Consider the following 20,035-nt stretch of genomic DNA (forward strand, 5'->3'; position numbering starts at 1 on the left):
TATTTTCCCTCCTGAGAATCCTCGAGCGATGAGCTGCCAAAACATGATGACGATTATCCAAACGGCCTTGTCAAAACAATTGTATTTAACACTTTTTAATTATCAGTTTAAGGTTTTTTGTTGTTTGTTTGTTTTTTAAAACTTTTTTGCTTTGTGAGCACACACTGATTTTATTTATTTATATATATATATATATATATATATATATATATATATATATATATATATATATATATATATATATATATATATATATATATATATATATATATATATATATATATACACACACACAGACACACACACACACACACACACACACACACACACACACACACACACACACACACACACACAAAAAGGGCTTTTGGACCGATATATCAGCCCTCACCGATGGCCTGGTTTTACCTTTACATCGACTGTGTTTCAGGGCAGAGTTTATACTCATCAGAGAATCCCCTCCTATCTTCTATTCTCTCACTCCTATTCTTGCTGATCCTTTCACTCATCTTCCTGTATCTCTCTCTCTCTCTCTCTCTCTCTCTCTCTCTCTCTCTCTCTCTCTCTCTCTCTCTCTGTCTCTCTGTCTCTCTCTCTCTCTCTCTCTCCTCTCCCTCTCTCTCTCTCTCTCTCTCTCTCTCTCTCTCTCTGTCTCTCTGTCTCTCTGTCTCTCTGTCTCTCTGTCTCTCCTCTCCCTCTTTCCTCCACCTCGAGAAAACTTTGTAGAGTGCGTTACAGGCTACAGTTTGTTCTGCTGAAGCTTTGCAATTTCTTTTTTGATATGAAGAGTTGGAAAACGTTTTGTTTTTATTACAAACCTTATCTGTCCTCATTAAACCACATAGTTTGGAGTATTGTTTCCTTTCCAGTTAAAATATGTGGTGATATGTTGGCGGCAATCCAGTATTCCCCTTCCTGTCCCAAACATGGGAATGCTAAGACTCCGTGACATCTGTGTTTGTTTTTTTATAAATACGTTTAATAATAGTGTGTTGTTTGTAAGATGGCTTTATCCCCCTCTAGTGAACACACACAAAGCCATGTAATGTCAATTCTGCAAATCGAAAGTTTTGGATGAGCACTGTGAATGAGAGCTCATTATAAAAATGTAAAATGTTATTGAGAGTGATAGTTTCTTCTCTTTTATTAGTTTTTTGTTGTTTTTTTTACAATAATTATGATTACCTTTATTAATTACCACCACTACCAAATGTGGGTGGTTATGTATTCACCCCTGTTGGTTTGTCTGTCTGTCTGAGCACATCGACGAAACTCGGTGGGCAGGTTCGGTATGTGACACAAATGAATTGATTAGATGTTGGTGAAGATCCGGATCCGGATCTGGATATGTGAATTTTTAGAGTTATTCTTCACCATTGAGAGATCGTGCCAAAAATGATGTATAGCATGATGTCTCAAAAAGTTGTGAACGGATTCGGACTAAACTCGGTGGACATGTTTGGAGTGTGATGAGGACGAAGAGATTAGATTTTTGTGAAGATCTGGATTTAGGTCAGGATACAGGAATTAATTTTTTATTATTATTACTATTATTATGATTATTATTTTCTTAAAGTGATTCTTCGCTGTTGAGAGATGAGGCCAAGAACGTCCCCCACCCCCTCCTCTCCTTTCTTCACCTCATCTCCCTCTCTCCTTCCAATTTTCCCCCTCCCCACATCTTGCCTGACCAGAAACGGTTATTAAAATGCATTTTGCCTTTTAAAACATCAATAGTCCTCCAATTTTTTTTTTCTTCCCGTTTTTTGCAATCGAGTCTTGAACCATCTTTGTGACAAAAATGAAATTAGATATCGAATTCGAGTTGAGATAAAACCGTGAGAGAGTCAGAAAGTGCGAGCCTTGCTAAAGAGGCCTGTGAAACCCCAGACCTGTACGGAGTATCGAAATATAGCTGTCGTAGTACAGAAATTGTTGGTGGAGTCAGACCAACTGCCCAACCAATGGGTAGAACTCGCACGCATACAAGCTCGAACGGATGGACGCACGCATGGCTCCTTTTTATCGTATCAATTTTGTTCAGTCAAACAACCTGAGCCTCACTCTCAGAAACCAATAGAGTTTGTTTTCATTGTATTTATTGGTGATGCCGAGTAATTAATACTCATTACACGACTTTTAGAACATAGACTGAGACTCGTGGATGTTCCAGTCAGTTTGAAATGATAACGGCGAACGACTGGCAAACAGGTGGACATGGGACAAATGGACCAACAGGGTGGAGAGGAGCAAAGATCGTTGCTGTGTATTGGGGATGTAATTTGACATTAGGAGGACCTGGAGGAAGAGTTTATTTTTATGCTTTGTGTCCCCATCTGTGCACATGCCTCATAATACTTGGATCCTGGGTACAGATACCATAAATTGTTTCAACATTGGTATTTAATGACTCGCAAGTACTCATCACCGTTAAACCGAAATCGCCCTTCACCCTCGAGCTTTTTGAAGTGTTTCTGACTTTGAGTAAATATCAGATGGTCTTTCATTGATTCTGAGAACCTTCAACACACCCTTAACAATGAAGGCGAATGAAGCCTAGTTTTTTTTTTTCTGCCTTTTTCTTTCCCTGTTTGTTAATTGTTAAGACTATGCAGGTAAGTCTGTGCCATGCTTTATCCATGCATGACCAGCACATCCTTCTTCATTCATTTTAAATGCGATTCCATTGATTACAGGTGCTGAGCGACCTGTCACTGAGACATTGGATGGTCAGACGAGGCATTACTCGATACGCGATCTACGGCCCGCCACTGACTACATCGTGAGGCTGCGAGCGATGCGGGACACCGTGGAACTTGTCGGAGTGGAGGGCCGAGCCAGCACAAGTAAAGCCGGCTGTCATGTTCCATCCACTCTTATTGTTGCTTAAATTTGTATTATTTGCTTATTGTACTTTTCTTATTGTCCCAATATTACACTGTATGATCTCTGGTTGAAGTTCCAGCATTATACTCTGTGATCTCTGGTTAAACTCCCAAAATTGTACTATATCTCGGGGAATGATAAGGATACGCACACACCTTCGGGGTTTCCTTCCCTTTGGTGTACGTACATTGTTTGTGGTGCTGGACTCGGCATATTCTCCAACGACTGCAATCCAAGCTTTAAGCTTCACGAGTCTGAACGAACGTACAGGTCAACTACCACTCAAATGGATCTTTGCCAGTTGGTGTCTGTGACGTCTGAGTGCCGTCACAGTGACCACATCAACAACATAACGTTTTTGAAACTTGTATTTCAAATAAACAGATACAAAGTCCAATGAGGAAGTTCACCATTACATACAATATCCAACTCTGATTCCCACGTTGAGTTGTTTCCGCTGCCCAGTGTTCCAGTCCTGCGGCACAACTCATGCATGTTCACCTCCTCCACAGTGGCTGTTGAACGATTGGCTTGTCACGTTGTTCTCTCTCGTACACTGGCCCATCCAGGATGATTCAAAAGCTCTCAAAGGAATTCTTTCCCGATACACAATCTTAATGAGTTTTAATCAACCTGATTATAATTGGCTCTACGCGTTAACAACCACTCTGGAGATTAATACCTCATTCACTCATCGGAGTTAAATCGAGCACGGGACGATCAAAACGCACTTGTCACATGTCACCTATCTCTCTACACCCCCCCCCCCCTCTCACGGATTTATATGGGATCACAGAACAATCCCGTGCCTTCCAGAAAATGCGATTCTCGTCCATGCTGGAAATTTTGTCCGAGAATGCTCCAGCACATTCACAAATCTCAGCAGGCAGTTTATGCCTGGTGTTGGCTTAATGGCGAGGGTGGTGGGCTTGGGATCATAGGATCCTGAGTTCAAATTCCACTTTTCTGTTGAATTAATACTAGGTGGGGTTGACTCTGCCTGTCATCCTTCCGAGGTCGGCAAAATGAGTGCCAGCTTGTTGGTGTATACTGTGTTGGAGTGGTGACCCGTCCAGGATTGTGCTCAATAGCCAAGGAGACTGCTTCGGCAGCACCAACAACGCTCTGCACTGCAGAGTATGGCCCCAATGGATGGATGGCCCCAACAGTTTACAGTTCAATATTGCCCTCTACAGTCAAAATTAGTTCATTACATCAAGCAGTTTATATTACAATTTACCTATCCGTGCGACACGAAACTTATAACGTGGAACCATTAATTTTAATCATTCATTTACAGGCATTTCCTAATGCTTATCCACAAATACCACAACATCTCACTTTTAACTGACACCATACGATAAGCTTCTCACGCGTTTCACTGCCATCCATCTTGTTTTTGTTGATACGTAGTTTGACTGTTTGGGTCTAAATGGCCAAGAACCTGTTTTCCTTTATAGAGAAATTGGAAACTGTAATTTAGTCAGAACTTGTCCATGGTACACCAAAAAATTTAATCTTCCAACATATTGTGTTGCGATATTTAATGCTCGTCCCACCTCACTGTCCTTAGCGGTAACTCCAGGTGGAGTGCAGGGATTGCGTTTACTTGGTTCAACAGCGAGCTCGCTGCATGTCACGTGGACACCTTTGCCTGGGATTTGGGCCTACATATTGACTTGGACACCATCTGAAGGTTTGTCACCCGGCAAATCCCTCAATCTCTAACATGCTGAAATGCAGCAATCAAAATATTTTGATTTATAATTTCTGCATGTTAGCACTTTTTGCATTATCAGTACGAGTTAACGTCATAACTCTTATTTTCACAAGATGTCTGTTTACTTCTGCCTGTTGAAAACGCATCACATAACTGATCATGCACTCACCCTCAATATCATAATCTGTTTCTCTGACTGGCAAAAACACCAGTGTCAGCTGGGAACATCGAATAAATGAGCTGCCAAATCCAAGTCCTGAACAGAATATTAAGGATACTGTTTACAAAAAGGTATAAATTTCAATTACTGGTGTAAATCTCTTTTCATTCTTGAAACATTCACCAGAAGCTGAGTATGACCTGTGGATTTATCTTAGTGGCTGATAGTGTGACCTGGCTATCGGTGGCAGTACGATGTTCCTGTGCAATCCGAAGTACGACATGCCCGTACAGTCGGTGGAATCGCGACTTGCCTGTACTGTGATTGGTGGTACGACGTACCTCTGCGTGATAGTACAAAGTATCTGTCGGCGTTAATACGACGTGACTGTCAGTTTTACTGTGAAGTGCCTTTGGGTTCTATAATTATAACAGTTACAAACAAACACGACATAATAGTGACCGAAGCTTTTCGTGCTTTGTATCTTTTACAAAAAGCTTTTAGCACGAAAAAGCTTCGGTCACTATTATGTCGTGTTTGTTTGTATCTATATTAAACTTCTGTCATACCAAACATCTGTTTAATTATAACAGTGTGGATCATGGTTATAACCCCACACATTGTAGGGTTTCCAAGTCAACGAGCCCGTGAGATTCGGCTTCCTGGCTCAGCCTCAAACCACGAGGTGACAGGGCTTCACCCGGGAACTGAGTATCGCCTCTCCCTCTCTGCCTTCACTACGCAGGGCATTGTAGGAAATGAAACCAAGACTTTCCACACAGGTAAATCTTCAAGGGGTCACAATGTCCAAAATATGCATGACATTAAACTGTAATATTTTATCGGTTTGGAAGATCCGATTTTCCAATAATATCTATGATGTTTTTTGTTTTCCTGGCAACGTTCCTAAAAACATAACATGTAATCAACACTTCGAGATTTTTGTGTATATTTTCAGTGATATCTCAAGATACTGATGTAAAATAACCTTTGGTAATTGTTTTTTAAATGCAGAACTTGAAACTTATAGAGCACAACAAGTAACAAAGGAGGGAAGGTTAACACAAACAATCGGGTGGAAGAGAACAGGCGATGTCCAGAGTACAGACTGACAGTACAGAACGAGTGATGCCCAGAGTCAAAGTTGGTGAGAGTAGAAAACATTAAGCGGACAGACGAGAGACAACATATGGATTTGGATGGAGTCCTCTCGAATGATTTGAGGGAAAGTTGGGATTTGATGGACAAATAAGTGCAAGTGAGTGTAAAATCCACGAAGTGGATTACTGAATATCGCACCTTTTGTGGCGATGACGGATGGACATTTGCAAAGGCACGGTTTGTGAAGCCAGGTGAGAGGTGCTCAAGAACGAGACACCACTGACTTCTCTGGGTAAAAGAGAGCCCTGGGCCTCATCATCTCTTCCATAGAAGACCAATATTTTCCCTCTGCGATGTCCAGGAATGAGTGCATGGCGGGATGGAGGCGTTCTGGCACATAGTGAAAAATGATACTCCATTAAACTCTGCTTTGCTTGAGGACAGACACATACTCGTTGGCCTTGTTTAGTAATCGAATGCTTTGAATTTGTCTTCCAAATTGAGAAGGGAAGTTTTCTTCATAGAATCAACCTTTCCCACAAAAGGGCGAATTGGGTGCAAAACTCTGAAAGAAGACGAGCAGGATCTTCGCAGGTTAAGGCCCTGTCGCACCTTGACGATTTAGCCAGCGTATGCCGACGTATGAAAAATTTGTCTAAAACGCTGGCACACGTCGAATAGGTTATGGGTAAGTTTGGTATATATCGTAGTACGCTGGCATATGTTGTAGTACGCCGAGCTGTCGCCAAATTTTAACATGCTTGAAATTTTTTGACGTATGCCAGTGTATGACTCACACGTTCCGCATACGCTGGCCATAAGTTGTTGGCACGTTACGCGATCGTTGACACACGTCGACACACGTTACTTGTAAGTTACTCATAAGTCGATGCACATTGAGGTAATGTTTAGCGTCAGTGTTCCAGACTCTATGTTTTTTTTTTTTCTTTCTTCGGCATGACGGTGATGTTGACACTTCGATTTCTAGTGCGGTTATAATATAATATAATTAATAGGCTGCCACTCAACGATTTAAATCATAACCGCACTAGAAATCTAAGTGTCAACATCACCGCCATGCCGAAGAAAGAAAAAAACCAAAAAAAAAAAACCGGAGTCTGGAACACTGACAGGTTCCTCCTGTGTGAACCCCATTTTTATATACCAATTCCCCTAAACGCTGCCAATACTCCATTATACGGTAACTGTAAGTTAGTAACACGTTCAGTAAGTTCTGTGGTCGTCCGGAAGACGTCAAATACATCGACTTGCGTCAATGTGTGTTGGAGATACGTTACACATAGTTTCAAAGCACGTTACTCATAGGTTAGAAATAAGTTTCGGGTATGTTAAACATTACCTCGACATGTTTCGACTTATGAGTAACTTACAAGTAACGTGTGTCGACGTGTGTCAACGATCGCGTAACGTGCCAACAACTTATGCCAGCGTATGCGGAACGTGTGCGTCATAGGCTGGATACGTCGAAAAATTTTCAGCATGCTGAAAATTTTTCGACTTACTTGGTGTACTACGACGTATGTCAGCGTGCTTCAGCGTGCTCTTAACATATACAAAACTTACCCATAACGTATTCGGCAAATTTTTCATACGTCGGCATACGCTCAAAGGGCGGAGGAGCTCCTTGTGAGCCAACGGCCATCCATATCCAGTGCCCAACTGTGTCTGCGGACGTCCTCCTGCAGTTGGGTTAAGTCCGTCCAGCCACCGTAAAACCCTTCATTCCGCAAAACACCAAAACGCAAAAAAATCTGAAAACCCACTCCGTGGGAGTACCTCCTGTGCAGCTTCCCTTGGGCAGCTCACCGGATGACGGGATTGGGGCAAAGCCTTCGGGACCCCCAATCTTTGATGAGAGGAGGGAAACCACGGGGTAACATCCCTGGGTCGGATTGCGGGAGAGTGTGTCGGAGTGGTGCTGAGATGTTGTCCACCAGACGGCGGTCTCCTTCGGTTAACCTGAGGCGGTCCCTTCGGGTGGGTGCCTGGAATGTCCTATCCCTAAGAGAGGATGATCACCTGTCTCTGTTATCATCTGAGCTCAAGCGTTTGGACATCGGGATTGCAGCTCTCTCTGAGGTTGGGAGACCGGATTGCGGCGAGATAATGGTGGGTGGTCACACCTACTATTGGTCTGGTTGCTCTGATGGTTACCATACCCAAGGAGTTGCTGTAGCTGTGTCCAATAAGCTGACCCCAATGATAATTGAGGTAACACCGGTCAACGAGCGTATTATGAGATTAAGGATTCGCCACTCCTTAGGTGTCATTTCCCTGGTCTCTGTTTATGCTCTGACTGAGGCGAGTGATCTCACCGTGAAGGATGCATTCTACGCCACGCTCGAGTCTGTGGTTGATCAGTGCCCCAGACGAGATACACTTCTCGTCTTGGGGGATGTCAATGCATCGACTGGAACTGATCGGGATGGTTATGAGGTGTGTGTTGGTCCCCATGGGTCAGGAACTATGAACCAGAATAGCACTAAGTTCCTTGACTTTGCAAAAAGTCATGGACTTAGGGTGGCTGGTTCATGGTTTCAGCGCCCACAAGCTCATTGCTGGACTTGGTATTCCAACGCTGGTGGTGTGGCAAAGGAGATTGACCATGTCTTCATTGACGGTCGTTGGAGGATGATCCAGAACTGCAGGGTCTACCGGAGTGCTCAGTTCCTCAATACTGACCACAGGCTTGTTGAAGCAACTCTAAAGCTGCACCTTAAATCCTGGAGAATGGTACCATCCCAGCCGAGGCTGGATGTTGGCAAGCTCAGGGATATGAGAGTAGCTGAGGAGTTTGCAAACAGGCTGAGTGGACACTGGGGGGGTCTGGGTGCTTTGGGGGTCCTGAAAAGTTGTGGAGTGCCTTCAAGACCACCGTCCTTGATGTTGCCGGTGGATGTCTTGGCAAAGAAGAATTTTGTCTCTCAAGGGACACTGGATACCATTGACCAGCGTCGCAGGGCCAGGCTGAATGGCAGAGCTGAGCTGTTCAGGGAGCTGAGGCGTAAAACTGTACGTGCACTGAGGGTGGATAAGGAGGCCTATGTGCGAGGAAATCTGTGAGGGGGTAGAGCATCACCTGTGGACAGGTGATTCTCATCCCGCTTACAGGGGAATTCGCGCATTGCGTTCATCCAAGCCCATCCCTCGGAGCACTGCAGTTAGAGCAGAGAGTGGTAGGCTCTTGACAGAGGAGTCTGAAGTGAAGGCCCGCTGGGCCGGTTACTTTGAGCGGTTGTACCAGGCTGATCCCCCAGCTGTCGAGTTGGACGTCAAGGGTGTTACAATCCCTGTTGCTGACCCTCGAATTGACTGTGGTCCACCTTCGCTTGTGGAAACACAGGCTGCGGCGAACCAGTTGAAACGGGGTAAAGCTCCAGGGATCTTTGGCATCCATGCTGAACTTCTCAAGGCTGGTGAAAATGCTGCACTCGTGTCATTGCATGCAGTTTTGTGCTCTGCCTGGAACACAGGCATCATCTCAACTGATTGGAAGAGGGGCCTTGTTGTTCCTCTCTGGAAAGGAAAGGGTGATCGCCAAGACTGCAACAACTACCGAGGGGTGACTCTGCTCTCAGTGCCGGGCAAGGTCTTTGCTTGGATAATTCTCGATAGGGTTCGCCACCATCTGCTTGAGCACCAGCGTCCAGAGCAGTCAGGCTTTACACCAAAGAGGTCAACGATTGACCGTATCCTTGCTCTTCGTGTCCTCACTGAACGCAGACGAGAGTTTCAGCATGGACTGTTTGCAGCCTATGTTGATCTCTGTAAAGCGTTCGATTCAGTGAATCGGGATGTCCTCTGGAGGATTCTTGGTCTTCGTGGGGTGCCACCAAAACTGATCGATCTGATGTCTGAACTCTACTCTGGTACTGAGAGTGCTGTGAAGTGTGGTGGTACCATCTCTGACTTATTTCCAGTTGTTACTGGAGTTCATGAGGGGTGTGTACTGGCCCCCACACTTTTCAGCACTTGTATGGACTGGATTTTCGGGAGGATGTCTGAGAGATCAAGCTGCAATGCATCGTTTGGGAATGTCAAGATCTCGGACTTTGATTTTGCAGATGATGCAGTCATCTTTGCGGAGACTTTAGATATCCTTTTTGGGCCCTTGAGGTGCTGAATGAGGAGTCGGAGCCGCTCAGATTACGGGTTTCTTGGGTCAAAACTAAGATCCAGGCTTTCAGTGACATATTGGATGCTGCTGTCCTGTCTGTGTCTGTTTGTGGTGCGGATGTTGAGGTCACGGAGAGATTAACTTACCTTGGCAGTAATATTCATGTCTCTGCTGGCTGTGAGTCAGAGGTCAATAGACGTCTGGGTCGGGCCTGGGGAGTCATGGATTCACTGGATCATGGGGTGTGGTGCTGCCGGTACCTGTGCGGGAGGACGAAAGTCCGAGTCTTCAGGTCCTTGGTACTTCCAGTATTGCTCTATGGATGCGAGACTTGGACTCTGACCAAGGATCTGAGACGGAGACTAATTCCTTTGGCACCAGGTCTCTTTGGAGAATCCTTGGCTATCGCTGGTCGGATTTTGTGTCCAACGAGCGGTTGCTGAGAGAGACTCTGATGAGATTTGTTACCTGCATAGTCCGTGAGCGTCAGTTGCGGCTGTAAGGACATGTGGCTCGTTTTCCTGACGCTGATCCTGCTCACCAGATTCTCTCAGCGAGGGAGTCTCATGAGTGGAGGAGGCCAGTGGGCCGACCACGTGCCTCGTGGTTGCAGCAGGTTGACCATCATCTCAAGAAGATGGGGATGGGCCTGGCATCTGCCTGGGGGATGGCCAGACGGAGGCCCCTGGAGTACCGGCGGAAAGTGGACGCAGCGACGTGCTGTTCTGGCACATGCTCCCATACCTGACCTGACCTGGCATACGCTGGCTAAAACGTCAAGATGTGACAGGGCCTTCAGATGAAAAGACCTGTTGCATCAGAAAAAGAGTATTATTTGTGGAATCCCTGTTGCTGTCAACGTAAGAGGCTGCAGAAACGTTTAGACCTTTCATTTGAAGTGGAAGGGCTGCTTTATCGATCGACCAGTCAGCCTGAAAGAGTTGCTTCACATGTTCATGTTTATGGTGTTCAGGTAAAACATCCCGTGAGGGAAAGAATGAAACGAGAACATCGCCAGTCGAGCCAAATGTAGTATAACAACAGCACGAGATTGTGACATGAAACCCGGACGTTTCAGAATCTTGAAGTGAAACTGATGATGTCTGTGAATAAAATGATTGACAAGAATTAATCCTTTCATTTTGTCAGCTCTGACAATGCAACTTTAACCTTTCAACCAGAATGGATCTGTTGCAAGAACAATTTGTAGAGTAGTTGAGGGTATTAAATGGAAGAGCAGTGGTTAAGAACATTGTGGGTAAGTGGAGTTGTTGAGGGCTTTGTGGGTAAGTGGAGTTGAGGGCTTTGTGGGTGTCAATCGGTTGAGGGTATTGGAAGTTGCATAGCAGTATGGTATTACTGTGCATAAAATCGAGGAAGGTTTGTGAGAATGCAGAATTTGAGAAAGGTTATTGAGCTATTCATGCAGTCATTGTGTGTGTGGCATGTGTGAAGTCATGGTTTGCTCAGAGAGAGTGTGGTTAATGATGTGTCCATGATGACTTGTTGATTGTAAGTACAAGATCCATGTCTGTATTTACTTTAAACCATCGCATGAACCATATTCTCTCTCGCCGTTTCCAAGCTTCCCATGGTTCAGAACAACAGGCGGATGTGGAGACTGTGCGTGGCTTGCGTGTGTTGCAAGCTGGAACTGACTATGTCCTGGTGGCGTGGGAACCTGTATCAACAGCTACAGCCTATCGCATCAGTTGGAATCTGGCTGATGGTACTCTGCTTCCCATCGTTGGCCCTTTCTGACCCTGTGCATGAAAATGGACCGAAGGGAATTTGATTTGTGTTATGATATTAATTCAATCAATCTAAGGGTTTTGATGGGACATGTGAAATGTGTACAAGTCTGCTCTATAAACGTTTATACAGTAATGCATGTCTTGTAAATGTCATTGACATTTGACCTTTTGGTTTCTTGGTGCATGTGCTAAGAATATATTGCAATGCATTCAAAACCAAATGACCAAGTTCATAAATATTGATTGCATCCATAACTCTATCCAAGTCCCCAAATGCTTATTCTGCTCAGAATTGTTTCCGTTGTTATGTAATTTTCTTGCAGGAGGTCCTGAAAGAAGGCGTGTGGTCCAGCCAGGAAGTATACCCCTTCGCTTAGAAGGGCTTAATCCAGGTTCCACTTATACAATTCGCATCTCGACCCTGCAAGGAAATCGTGAGGCTCGGGTGGCCTCTGTCATAGCCACAACACAACGCACTTTGGAGACAGGTCAGAGATCGCTCAACCATTGTGGCATGACCTCGGCTTGTATGGTCCACATCTGTAGTGCATTGTATTTTTGATAACGCCGCAGTTTTCAGTATCATTGGTACTGTAAGGAGTATTTTATTTATTTATTTATTTATTATACTAACCAAATAGGTTTTTTTTTTTTCAATTGTTGTATAATGTTTATGAGCCATGGATTAGTGATGTGATTTTTTGGTTTTTATATCCATTTCCATGCCTGTTCAAATTTAACTTTCCTTTCTGTTTCCTATCTTTTCATCTGAATCCCATTCCTACCCCGGTTATCGTTTCTGCCAACATTCCCAATCAATTACTCTCCCAGTTGTTCCGGTTCCTTATTAACAGTTTGAAGAAGTCAGACACGATGGTGCAGCGGGAGTGGAGTTGCCTAACCCTAACAACTGTCCAATCTGTGTATGATTCCCAACTCGGCTCTAAACTTTAGGATTGGTGCTTCAGAGGCCGAGAGTTGCATGACAAGTTGTCATCACTCAGATGGATATCTAGTTGGGTGTCGCATCTGTTAGCATTGCTTGGTGGATTTTAAGATTCCATGGTGTCTTTTGTGAAGAGTAGGCACTAGTAGTAGAAAATTAGAAATTCCTACCCTGACATTCTACAATGTTGATTAACAAATTTCAACAAAGTATGACCCGCAAGTTCGGGTTCGGGCATCCCATTACCCACTATCGACCAGCGGTTCATGGCAGAGCATGAAACATGGCCGGGATAAGTTGTAACAATCGGTTTAGAAGTAATGAGTACGACATGGAAGCATCACACCCATGGTGAGCACACCAGAGGGTACAATCCAAATAATTTAAATAGGTTAAGGGACCGGCTTTGTCTGCATTTCTTCTCCTCCCGTTGACTTTGTCTGCACTTCTTCTCCTCCCAGCTACGTGCACACATTTCTTTGACTGTAAATCCACCTTTGCATGTTCATCGTATGCAGTAGGTATCATGACTTTCGTAAACCTTCGTTTAAGGATGTTTTCCAGCTAAGAACACGCGTTCTGCCCCTTATGGACAGCTTTTTTGCTTTCATGCAGCCGAGATTACACGATATACGTTTTGTGTGTATACTTTGTCATCACGCTCGATGGTATTTGACCATATGGCTCTGCGGTTAACTTGCATGACTGGAACCGCAGATCCCGAGTTCAAATCTTACTAGCATCAATTTATTTATTTATTTTTATTTGTTAAAATATCTATTTTGTTCAACAACCCGAACAAGCGAGCTTGACATCGTTTTAAAGCAGGAGAAATAGATTTAAGTTGAGATGTCACACATGAGTTCTTCGTGGTGGATGACTTTTAGGAATTGCCATTTTGCACCACGAGCAAGTGACCAATAATAAATTTGTTTAGTCTTGCCATTTCGGCCAAAGTCACATTTGCTCTACGGTGAGGATACGGCGGCCGTACGCCCTCTGAATTGACAGAAACGTGCGGCGGCCGCAGAGTTTCTGAGGTGGCCTCAGGGTGGCCCTACGCCGTATGGCTATATTTTACAGGCCGTAAGGTCGCCGTGGAATTATAACACGGAGTTATAACTTTTTTTTCATTTCTACGTCCGCCATAGCAATTAAACAAGCCGAAAAAAAAAAAACTGGTAAAAAAAAAAATTAACCGTCTGGCCGCACGTTCGCCTTCGGGCCCCCCTGCGGTCCCCTGTGGTCGCCTTGCGGGCACCTTGCGTCTGTCTTGAAAATTCTATGGCCACCGCAGGAATGCCCTCAGGTCACTGTGCGACATCAAATCAAAGACTGTACGGCAACCCCACGTTTTCGTTCTCCACAATTTATAAATAGCCCCGTGCGACTCCCCGAAAAAGAAAAACATATGTGACTGCTACATTGTGTGACCGTGGAAATACTGCGGCCGCCGTATAATTGCTAATGGCCGTAGATTATGGAGACCCCACGGCTGCCGTGGCAAATGTGACCTCGGCCTTACAGCACGTCCACTTCACTTTAACCTCAGTTGTGTCAAGATTATTGCACCTTTGATTTCATAGGTTTCTGCTAGTAGAACATTATTACGACTAAATGACTAAGTTGCATCAGTGGATGAAACGATCTGCTTACTGAAGTGAAGGAGAACAAAAATGTTTTGCTGTGAACAGGAATACTAATGTATGTAGAAATGACAAAGTCCATGTAAGATGTTGGGGGGAGGAGATTGAAGGAGGGGGTTGGTGGCAGAGGGGGCAGAGGGGGCATGGGGAATGAGGAGTTGGAGAAGGAATCGTTCATTAATTATTATGCAGCACATGGCTGGCGGGTTGCATTAGTTTTTGCAGGTGTGTGTCAATGCTGCTGATGCAGTGCCCTTCATCGGTTAGAGGAGGATTTTGTAATTTGTTCAAGGTGTTCGCAGTAACTCGCTTCATCTACGCGGAGAACACCTTGGGATTTTTTTTTAACGTCCACCAATGAATGCTGGTGGACAGGACGCCCTTTTTAACATCCATCCAAGGAACAGTGCACACATGGATCCCTCACTCTGCCTGCTAAAAAAACAAAACCAGGATGACACTTTGTAGCTGTGCCGAGATTCAAACCCAGGCTGGACAGCTCAGAGGCAGGTGCGCATATCTGGAGGCTATCCTGTCAGCCATGAACAAATAATGAAGATTTTTTTTCATGTTTATAACAAGATCGAGCATTTGATAATGCTTCATCTTACCCAGATATTTGTCTCAGCTACTTTGGTTTATTTCTGTAACATCCTTCTTGGTTGCTTCCCCCTGTCCTTCCCTGATTTTCACTTTTTCCCCTGTCCGAGTCCCCTTTACTTTTTACCCCATCAAAATCAGTCATTCTCTCCCCCACGCGCTCCCTGACCCCTGAGCCCACTCTGATGCACACACACACACACACACACACACACACACACACACACACACACACACACACACACACACACACACACACACACACACACACACACACACACACACACACACACCTCTGACTCACTCTCTTTTGTTCTGATGAAGGCTTAATGCCAGAATGTTAGCTTCTCCTTGCTTCATGCAGTGGTTAGCATGCCTCAATCAACCAACTTTCGGCTGATTTAATCCATCGATGAATTGATAGAGTGAATTAATGTGGTGTTTATAACGTACAGGCACATTATGGGACAATTATCCTCAGTACTGGGAATATATTAGTTCTGGCTCACCACCCTCTTTTGAGTGTGCGCGTTCTCATTCGCATGACCTCCCCCATGTCTGTTGTGGCTCATTTTCTTATTTTCCATCATTTTCTGGACCACTAATCATTTAAAATATAATTACAAGCAACACATGAAAACAAAAAAATGACAAAGATGCATAACTCTACTTATCACAAAACATTTTATAATTCGGTATTAAAACAGCTTTCCTTCGGTTTACATTTCTACTTTCCATCCAAAGTTTTATTTAAATCTCGATAAACTGTACAATTGATAAAGCTTCCGAAAGTTGACAACACAGGGTTTTGTTTGAACATACTGTATATTTATTTTCTTCAATATAATTATTTTCTTTTGATTCTTTTTTATAACTGCCTTCGTTCCTCTTAATGATTTTATGTCTTCTTAACCCTTCCTTAATTCCTCCTTCAATAAAAGAATTGGACTTCACAATTTCTTCAGCTATTGACCTTGGTTCTGGTTACCCTCACCAAAGGAGAGGGTATTGCATTTTGGTCCATTTGTTTCTGTCTGTCTGTCTGTTGGATTCGCTATATATGCTAGATATCCCTTATTGTTGGGTTTTCCGTCTGTCTGTCTGTGTGTGTATGTGTGTCTGCAACGCGAGGCTCCACGGCACGAACCAGCAAACCGATTTCGATGAAACCTTGCCAACAGGTGCCATATGGTCTGGGAATGTGCGCGTTTGAATTTTGTTGCCTAGCAACCACCCGTTGCTGTGCAGCGGCCGAAAAACCGCGTATAGTATTTTCAATACTTGTCCTTCAGTTTTGAATGTAGAGAAACGAGACTTCGGACTTAAACACTTCGAGATATTTAGAAAATTTTACTTGAGCCGATTTTTGATTGAGGTTATATTTTTCAAATGGTAGTCCTTCAAAAATTGGGTGTCTATTTACCGTAATTTTTTATGAGGGGCTTAGGAAAGTGGGCGGAGCTTTGAGAAAGTGGAAGGGGTTGATGAAAAGTGGGAGTGGTGTAGGAAAGTGGGCGTGGCTTATGAAAAATATTGTGTGGCTCAGGAGGTGTGGTCAAACAAGAGCATTGAGAGAAGTTTATCGGGGTGTGTGTGTGTGTGTGTGTGTGTGTGTGTGTGTGTGTGTGTGTGTGTGTGTGTGTGTGTGTGTGTGTGTGTGTGTGTGTGTGTGTGTGTGTCTGCAACATGAGGCTCCACAGCACAAACCAGCAAACCGATTATTTTTCAAATGGTAGTCCTTCAAATATACAGTGTCTATTTACCGTCATTTTTTTATGAGGAGTGCCAGTTGGCAAAATAAGCAATAGGAAAAATCTTGCCAGGCAGAGGAACAATTGTATGTGAACCAATACGTCTTGGCAATGAATCTTCGTCGGTGGATCGGTCAGAATGAAAAGCATCGTATCCAGTGTTTCGATCCTAGTGAATCCCTCGTCGCCTACCGGCTTGTATGTTTGTTTGTCTGCACAGAACTTTTGGGTTTTTTCTCCGCATGCGCTTGTCGGATTGAAATGAAATTTTCAACGTTGGTGCGACTTCCCGTGTAAAATGTTTTAATGATAATTACAATGTCATTGGTGATGTGGTGTGACAGCCATGTTGGAAAAACAGCAAAACGGCAAAACTTTGGACCTCAGTAGAGGATAAATGGGGCTTCTGAGGCATCCATGCAAATGAATGGGGAAAAGTGGGAAAACTCTCTGAATCAACCCCGAAAAAACCCTAAACAGGAGATGGATTCCTCCCCCTCCCATACAAATGAATAGGGGAAACTCTCTGACTCGAGGCCGATCAGGTTAAAACAGGAGAATGATTTTCTCCCCCCCCCCCCACCCGCCCCCCCATACAAGCTCGTGTTAAATTGAGACTGATTCCCTTCCCTCCCATACAAGCTCATGTTAAATTGAGACTGTCTCAAGGCCCAAAAAACCCAAAATAGGAGAATGATTTTCTCCCCCACCCACCCCTGCCCCCCCCTGACTCTCGAACTCAAGGCCCATGGAGTCAAAAGAGGATACCGATCTCTGCCCCATTGAACACATGTTAAACTGAGACTTACTGATTTACTTTTATATTTTAATTCCACTCAAAGAGTGAATAGGGAAGTTTTTTTTTTTTTAAGTGTTTTCAGTTCGTGCTGTGAAAATGAGGAAGTATTCTGTGAGAGAGAAGGCCTCGTGGTTATATTTTAAATCAGAACACTAACAGGTTTTTAAACGTAAGTTTTATCAAAATCATTTTAAGAATTTTCATTTTCGTGTTAAAATCAGTTAGACTGCTCGAGAACGTATCGCCCACGTCTTTCCCAAGCTGCCTCGCACGAATCAAGTCATTTCCCATCTGGTACACACCCTGGGAAAACCATTGTTGGGTAATCTCCCATTACGTCATGACACAGTTTATATAAACAAGCTGTGTGCCGAGTGCGTTGCATTCACAGAATGGAGCATTCAGATTCTTACGACAACCTTACGGATCAATTGTTTTCACAAGATGAGAGGTGAGATTCTCAACCCAATTTATTATTTATTGTTTAAAACAGAATTGAATCACTGTATGACCAATAATTATTGCATGTGTTTTTCTCACATGTTCTTCCCCATCGTTTATTACGGCTGTGGAGAAAGAATTATTTGGATATCATGAGGAATGGATACAAATGAATGACTTTCTTGAAGAGATTTATTCCTTTAGAAAACAACTGAAAGATATTATTTTTGACTGGAAACAAGTTCTCTCATGCCCATTGATACCGAATTCAAGGTGAGAAACACGCACGTGCATGTGTGTATTTGTGTTTGTGTGAGTGTGTGTATTTGTCTCTGTGTCTCTCTCTGTCTGTTTGTCTCTCTCTCTTTGTCTCTGTCTATCCATCTGTCTCTTTGTGTGTCTATATGTCTCTGTCCATTTGTTTCTCTGTTTGTCTCTATCTCTATCTGTCTGTCTATATGTCTCTCTGTCCATTTGTCTCTCTGTCTGTCTGTTTGTCTCTGTCTATCTATCTGTCTGTCTCTCTATTCCTCTGTTTTGATATCTCCCTTGAGTTTAGGCTCATTATTATTATTTATTTTTTTCTTTTCAGTTTAAACCCCTATCTGGTTGAACCCAACACACAAGTTGATCGTCTGGAGGAATCTGACATGAAACTCAAGACATCTGAAGCAGACTGCTTGGAAATATCATGTTTTTACAACTGAATATTTCATATTTTCAATCTCAATGAATTATAATTGCTTTCCTTATAATTATCTGATTTTGAATTACAAGGAAAGAATAAAGGAGATGTAAAGGAGGGGTGGGGGGGGTAGGTGCGCTCCCCCAATGACCCATCACCCTCCTCATCCCATCCCCTCCCCTCCCCATGTGTGGGGGGTGGGGGGAGAGGGTGGGATGAGGGGGGTGGTGGGTCAAAGGTGGGGGGCGCACAGGGGGGGATAGGGGGATGGGTGGGGTTTCTGTGGGCGGGGTTTCTGTGGGCGGGGTTTGTGTGGGTGGGGTTTCTGTGGGCGTGGCTTCTGTGGGCATGGCTTCTGTGGGCGTGGCTTTTATGGGCCGTGCTTTTGTCGGCGGGGCTTGTGTGGGCGGGGCTTGTGTGGGCGGAGCTTGTTTGGGTGGGCGGGGCTTGGGTGGGCGGGGCTTGTGTGGGCAGAGCTTGTGGATGGGCAGGGCTTGTGTGGGTGGGGCTTCTGTGGGCGGGGCATCTGTGGATGAGGCTTGTGTGGATGGGTGGATGGCGCTTGTGTGGATGTGTGGGTGGAGCTTGTGTGGATGGGTGGAGCAAATTTTTAAACTTAAATAAATATGTTGTGTGTGTGGGGAACTAATTTACGAATTAACTGAATTTGATGAATGTGGTTTTTGTGGGTGGAGCTTGTGTGGGGTGTGGTTTGTGTGTTTGGAGCGTGTGTGGATGGGGTTCATGTGTGTGGAGCTTGTGTGGATGGGTGGAGCTTGTGTGGGTGGGGCTTATGTGGGCGGAGTCAAGAAGGGGCAGGATTAAAAAGGGGGTGGAGTCAAAAAATTTCAATTTATCTTTGTCTTTTGTAATTCCTGTGAATAAAATTTCCCTAAAATCTCTTCCCCCTTTAAATCATATACCTTATAAATCCAAGGAACTGTATCTATCACATCAACGATTTTAAAAAGGCTCATTTGTCCACTGCTTTGTATAATCTTTTTCAAAATGAGATTTCCACCTATATATTCTTACGATATCACCAACTTTGAACTTAGGCTTTCTGACATGAATCTCTTTTTCATATTCTAATTTTGGAAATGTTTCTGATGGTTTGGTATTCATTGAGGTGTGAATCGTATCATTATACTTATCTTCAATATTCTGAATAAAAGATGATCATTGTTGAGAACCGAATTGGGTGAATTTTTATATAGTCTCTCTTTTAAAGTGCGATTGAAGCACTCAATAACAACCGCTTTTCCTTCATTAAAGGTACTGAATAATGTAATGCTGTTATTTTTTAGAAAATTCATAAATGTATTGTTATAGAACTCTACCCTCATCAGTCCACAATTTTTTAGGTTTTCTCTTACTTTTATTAAATATCTGTTGAAAGGCTAACATA

The 20,035-nt window shown here is 43.8% G+C and overlaps 1 protein-coding gene across 4 annotated transcripts in view; it reads left to right on the forward strand.

Annotated features, from left to right (window-relative positions):
* The window catches only part of COL7A1 (collagen type VII alpha 1 chain), a 287,085-nt gene that overhangs the window by 47,668 nt on the left and 219,382 nt on the right, over positions 1-20,035 (forward strand). For all 4 annotated transcript variants that reach the window (XM_085853235.1, XM_085853234.1, XM_085853238.1 and 1 more), the window contains exons 8-12: positions 2,697-2,846; positions 4,460-4,582; positions 5,393-5,548; positions 11,591-11,734; positions 12,083-12,247. In XM_085853235.1, the coding sequence (XP_085709361.1) occupies positions 2,697-2,846; positions 4,460-4,582; positions 5,393-5,548; positions 11,591-11,734; positions 12,083-12,247 (738 nt within the window). The remainder of the gene's footprint in view (positions 1-2,696; positions 2,847-4,459; positions 4,583-5,392; positions 5,549-11,590; positions 11,735-12,082; positions 12,248-20,035) is intronic.

This window comes from Eptatretus burgeri, chromosome 13, assembly GCF_056783735.1.
Source record: "Eptatretus burgeri isolate ZD-2024b chromosome 13, Ebu_testis_v1, whole genome shotgun sequence".
Taxonomy (NCBI): Eukaryota; Metazoa; Chordata; class Myxini; order Myxiniformes; family Myxinidae; genus Eptatretus; species Eptatretus burgeri.